Genomic DNA, 6,000 nt, shown 5'->3' with positions numbered 1-6,000 from the left:
AAAAAAAAAAAAAAAAAAAAAAAAAAAAAGAAGAAGCTTGGGGAGACTGCTATGCTACCTGCCAGTGCCCAGAGCAGCCTGGTACCTGGTACTGCCTTCTCCTGCACTCAGAACTGGAGCCTACAAGCCAGAAGGAAGCTAGATTTATGCTCGTCCTCTCAAGCCAAGGCACAAGTGGTGGGTGCGTGCACACATCTGCTCACATGCACACCAACCAGTGAAAGCCAGGGCCAGTAAACAGGGCCCGCAGCATCCTGGGTGGGAGTCACTGAAAAGGAGCCCTCCTGGCTCAGCTCTGGAGAACTGAAGGCTAGCCCAGGCCTGTACAAACACCTAAACACTGAGAGCAATTTGGCTCCTGGGCTCAGATGTGTTCTCATGAGGAACATACTAGACCTGAGTGGCTCTCCTCACCGGTCACATGCACTAGAGAGTCAGAATCCTTAGCTGCACTTACCACATAGGTTCCGGGTGATGAGGAGGAGTACGGGATCTGGAAAGAAGATTCGGGAGCCATGGATTGGAGCTGCCTTCCCTGACAGACAAGCATCATGCCCCATCACTTCCAAACCCACTTTGGGGCACAGTCATCCTTATTTATGGTAGGCTTGGGGACCCAGTGAATTAGTAACCTGGTCAGTTTCCAGAAGGGGCCTGAGACACATGCAGTAGTCCTGGGGATTGGTCTCCCTTCTCCCAGTCTTTGGTGGAGCCTGAGAGTAGGGTCCCAGGAGACCTCCCAATTGGGAGGGTGGAAGACAGCAATACCCATACCCCTTCTTCTGTCTGCACCAAGCCTGTCAGTCATTTCCCTCAATGCTAGAAACCAGAACCATGATGCACTTGGAGCCCCAGCTCTTAGCCAGCCCTGATAGCTCAGGGCAGGACCACGTGTGAGGACCCCAGCACACTGCCCGAGGGCTCCACCTACACGGGCCTTCTTAGCGGCATCAGCTGGATCCTGCTGTACTTCTCCCGCCTGATACCTCTTCCTGGCAACAGGGTTATCTAATGTCCAGAACCTCTTCCCTGGGGAAAGGCACCCTCCAGACCTGTATACTCACTGAGTTAGCACTGTTGGGATTGGGCCAGGGTCTGCCAGCTCCTGGGCCCCTAAGAGAAGGAGAGATGGAGATAATGAAAGTGGGGCTACACTCTATGGAGTGGAGTCAGTGGGAGCAGGAGCAGGCTGCCATCAGTACAGGAAGTCCTAGATGCCACTTGACTCTGGGGTAGCAATGGGTAGTTCCACGGAAGGGAGACTTAGGAACTCACTCAAATTATATGAAAAATTTTGTAAAATATGCATTTACAAAATTATATATATATATAAAAAAGTATTTCTGCTATTTTTTCCCTAGGAAGATAGATCACTGATTCTTATAAGCACTAAATATCAGGGCTTATTTGCATAAGGATTAAATCTTGAATCAGTCATTGAAGCTGTGCAAGCCTAAGGAAGTCACTGTACCTCTCTGGCCTCAGTGACCTCATCACAGGCAGGGAATAACCACCCCTTGTAGGAGTAGCCTGGTGAGCACAAGGTGGCTAACTGTGCCTAGCACACAATCCAGTGTAAGGCACAGCTCTCGCCCTAAGGGTGAGGAAACAGAGGTCCAGAGGGGCACCAGTGAGAGGTAAGAGTCTTCTGGGGTCCAACAGTGGGTGGAGAGGCCATGAGCTATGAGGCACCGGCCGGGGCTATTTGCCTTACATGTTAATCCCAGGCATGGCGGGGCCGAGGGAGTTGGGTGGTGGTCTCATGCCGCTGCCGTAATTCTGCAACGATAACCAAGGGTCAGTCTATGAGGGGGAGAAGGGGAACCGGGAGGGAGACAAACACAGAATATAAGTGAGAGGGTTAGTCTGTGACGACCGCCTGATGAGAAAAAAATCACACGTACTTTCAGAACGGACAGGACCACAATGACAAGCCAGCACAGAGGGACAGTCACAACAGTCAATGCGTTGGCAGGGGCTTCATGATGATTCTCCCTAAACCCTGTCTGATCAGCAAGCTGCCGTCATTCCTATCCCACAGGCCTCAGCAGTTTAGGCAGACTGACTCTGCTACCAAGCCCAATGCTGGCTGGTGATCAGGGTCACATCAGACTGAGGGAGAAGGTAACAGAGGGAACCACCCACCTTGCCTCTGGCCTGAGAATGCTCAATAGCCTCCCCTATCTTGGTCACATGGCCATTCCTCCCCACTGCTGGACTCTGAGGGTAAATATGACAGGACAGTGTCTCTGTGGCTACACCCCCAAGTCTACAACACAGGGTGCTCAGTGACTGACGGAGGAGAACAAAGCGTGACAACTGTTTGGGCACTGCCCCTGTGGGCATCTGAGAGCAGCAGGTTGGTGAGAGGCTCCAATGTGAGACACATCTTGCTGGGCACACAGTGACTTTTGACTTCGCCTGCTCTGTCCCTGTAACCACCTTCTGAAGCTGGTCCCACTTTACAAAAGGCGGGACTGCAGGTCTGAGAGGGAGCAGCTGGCCAGATCAGCTAACGAGTGGGAGACCAGAGTGTCACTCATACGCCCTGGATCTTTCCCAAACCTCTGGCAGGAACAAGGTGAAAACCAGGGACAGTGTTGGGTGAGACCAGCACAGAGGTAACACTGGGCTAAAACAGGTGATGTCACAAAGAACTGACTGTCTCCCCAACCTCACTACGGAGGGACCCTTCTTCTGCTAGGTCACCATGGAGGCCTCGAGTCTACAGGACTACCTAGACAGAATATAGGCAATGACATTAGCTGGCTGGCAAGGAGTGAGGCCTACAGGGAGGACTGGCTACAGCCAGCTCACACAGCGCCTCACTCCCTGGCCCTGTTCTGAGTAGACAACCTGGATGGTAAGCAGAGGTCACAAGACAGCTCACCTCAGCTTGGCCACTTGGTGTTGACTCTGGCTACACAAACGACAATTCTTACTATGGAGGATAAAGCTGTGTCACAGGTTTTATGTGCACACGGATGTTTAACGGTCATGGCAACTCCCTTAGAGATCACAAAGTGAGGCACAGAAGGAAAGGAATAGTCAGGTGCTAAACTGGGACAAGGCCCTGTTGCCAGGTTCTGCCTGCAGGTTCACAACCCTGTTTAGTCTATAACACAGGGACACAGAGCCTATTTGCCTTTGGCCTTACAGAGACCCATGCTGATTGTAAAGTGTTGGTTCTGAGGTGGGTTTACAGTTACTTGATGACAGCAGCAGACCCAGAATGCTTCTACTTGATTCTGCCCCTCACAGTAAGCCAGTTCATTATGGCCCATGAGAACTGGTGTACGAGAAAGATCTTCTAAATGCCCTTCTCACTGGAGGAGGCAAGTGTCATACTCCAGGGCTGAAAGAGTCAGGATGCTGCTACCACACAAAGTGTTGGTCAAAAGAGGGCCAGATTTGCAGCATGCTGCCTGAAGGGAGACACAGACAGGATTCCAACCCTATCCTGCTTGCTAACAAAGGGGTATCCTGCATAGAGCCATAGTAAGTCTCCCGCCTATAGATATAAAGCCAGAAGGGCTACTCCACACACCTTCCACTTCACAGATGACAACTTGGAGGCCCAGAAAAGCCAGACACATGCCCACAGCCACTTAGTTAAGCAAGACAGGAATGGGAGCTTAGCTGAAACCAGGTTTGGGGAATACGATTTTTCAGTCAGAAGCAGCAGCTTTCCATATGGGGCTGGAAGATCAGTACCCAGGTTCTGGATCTGCTGGAGGTAACTGGGGACTTATGAGCACGGGCCCCTTCCTCACTCCTGGAGAACAGAGGTGCCTACTCCACAACTGGGTTGGACTAGGGGTCATGACTGGTATCTACAGCAAAGTGGACTCTTCCTCATGCTTCCTGTCACCTGCCCCGTTTTAGCTTTATCTTCAAACAGAGCCATCTGTCACTAGACTCACCTGTAGAGAAACTTGAAGCTATAATGCAGTCTCCTGGGCAGTAGGAGGCCTGACAAGAGGGTCCCCAGTGCCTGCCTCACTCCCTCACTTAGCCCAGGATGCTCTGCACAGGACTAATGGTCCTTCCAGAGTTCCGAGCTTGCACCAGCCTTGGGTCTTTGAGGGACTGTCTCTGGAGAATCAAGAATATCCTCTACCTGAACTTGTGAAAATATAGACCAACCAAGATGGTGGTGTGATTCTAGCCCAGCCAGAATTGCTAAGACTGTAACCCTGGGTTGGTTGGTGCCCACTGGCCTCCAGGAGTCTTCAACATGCTTTACCCAATATGACCAAGATTTAGTTTTGTCTGAATTCTCTCTGCAGAATGTGGACAACAGGAAGGGCCCTCAGGGCCTCATGCAGACTCCCATGAAGTACTGCCTCTTTCCCACCGCACACTAAAACCATCGCAGGCCCTAGAGGAAAAGGACAGGGGATAACTGACTGTTCATGCCTTTGGACTGAAACAGGATAGAGGGGCAAAACTAGAGTGCCAGTCTACCTATAAAATAGCTCTCAGACTACACTGTAGCTGTTTCCCAACCCCTTCCAGAAAGTATTAGAGTGATCAGTGGTCAAATACATTCTGATACCTCACCAAGAAATCATACAAGTGATGTCATCCCTCTATGTCTGGTCTCACAGTATAACAGGACTCATACAGCAGTGTTCAATTAGGCTTCCTGAGAGGCTAGCTCTCCCCACTAACAGCCTCATCATCAGAAGGGGAACAGAGTGTCCACAGCCACTTTGGTGCCCTGCCTCACAAGGTGTCACCTCTTGGCAACCCACTTTGCAGACAGGAATGAGAGTTGAGTCAGAAGAGACCAGTATCTTCCTTGTACCAAGACAAAGGTCTCCCTCTTGTCTGTTTCTGTGCCTGGGCAGTAGCCTCTGCAGTCAAGTAATAAGGAAAGTAACTGGAGACCACAGAGGCCGCCCTCTCCTATGTGAGGCTTTGGAATTTGTGGTGCCTGTGGTGAGAGAGGTCATCATAGGCTCATGTGTGACCGTTTGGAAGGATTAGGAGGTGTGCCCTTGCTGGAGTAGGCACACCTTGTTGAGGATGTTGTGTCACACCAGGCCCAGTCTCTGTCTGTCTCTCTGCCACCTGCAGATGAGGTGTGAACTCAAAACTACTGCTCCAGTGCTAGGTTTGCCTGCCTGCCACCAAACTCGCCACCACTATAGTCATGATCTAAACCCTCTGAAAGTATAAGCAAGCCCCCAACTAAATACCTTTCTTTTTAAGTTGCCTTGGATACAATGTTTCTTCACGGTAATAGTATAGTAATAAAGACAGGGTCCAAAACTTCTCTGTGATAGATCCTGAATCCCACCCACTGACTGTGCTGGCCCAGTACTAAATCAGCCCCAGCCCTTTTTGTCTCAGAGATAAGCTGGTATGGAGATTCCAATGTGCTTAAGAGAGGTTTAGTTTCAGGGGTTTAATACTGCTCCTTACCCAACATGTTCCAGGGAACATGGTCAAGACACCTTAGACCCTCCTCATTGATGTGGCAAGGAAAGAGGCCAGAAGATCTCAGAGGCTTTGGGACCTGGCCTCCTCCTCCTCTTCTTCTTTTTATTAAAGATTTATTTATTTATTATATAAGTATACTGTAGCTGTCTTCAGACACACCAGAAGATGCCATCAGATCCCATTACAGATGGTTGTGAACCTCCATGTGGTTGCTGGGAATTGAACTCAGGACCTCTGGAAGAGCAGTCAGTGCTCTTAACCGCTGAGCCATCCCTCCAGCCCCACCTGGCCTCTTTGTAAGCGCTGGATTGATATGTTGAGACACCCTGGAGCCAGGAGGAAGGCTTAAACTTCTGGAGCATTCTGCGCTCACGCTGATAACGTCATTTCCAACTGCTGGAGTCTCACTCTAGTTCTGTAAGGTTTTTGTTGTTTTAAGACAGGTTCTCATGTAGCCCAGGATGACCTCAAACTCACTGTGGAGTTGGGAATGACCTTGACCTTTGACTCTCTCAGTGCTGGGGTTACAGCTGGGCCCCGCTCATGCCAAGG

At 50.4% G+C, this 6,000-nt stretch overlaps 1 protein-coding gene across 4 annotated transcripts in view; it reads right to left on the bottom strand.

Moving 5' to 3' along the window:
* The window catches only part of Ssbp3 (single stranded DNA binding protein 3), a 137,713-nt gene that overhangs the window by 10,997 nt on the left and 120,716 nt on the right, over window positions 1–6,000 (bottom strand). For 2 of the 4 annotated variants that reach the window (XM_021159673.1, XM_021159674.1), the window contains 3 exons: window positions 1,715–1,779; window positions 1,065–1,113; window positions 458–493 (listed from right to left, as the gene is read on the bottom strand). In XM_021159673.1, the coding sequence (XP_021015332.1) occupies window positions 458–493; window positions 1,065–1,113; window positions 1,715–1,779 (150 nt within the window). Of the gene's footprint in view, window positions 1–457; window positions 494–1,064; window positions 1,114–1,714; window positions 1,804–6,000 lie in introns of all 4 variants that reach the window. The other 2 variants (XM_029476594.1, XM_029476595.1) reach the window with 1 other exon arrangement.

This window comes from Mus caroli, chromosome 4, assembly GCF_900094665.2.
Source record: "Mus caroli chromosome 4, CAROLI_EIJ_v1.1, whole genome shotgun sequence".
Lineage (NCBI taxonomy): Eukaryota > Metazoa > Chordata > Mammalia > Rodentia > Muridae > Mus > Mus caroli.
The sequence above is the reverse complement of the archived record's forward strand: the minus strand, read 5'-3'. Positions and strand labels throughout refer to the sequence as shown.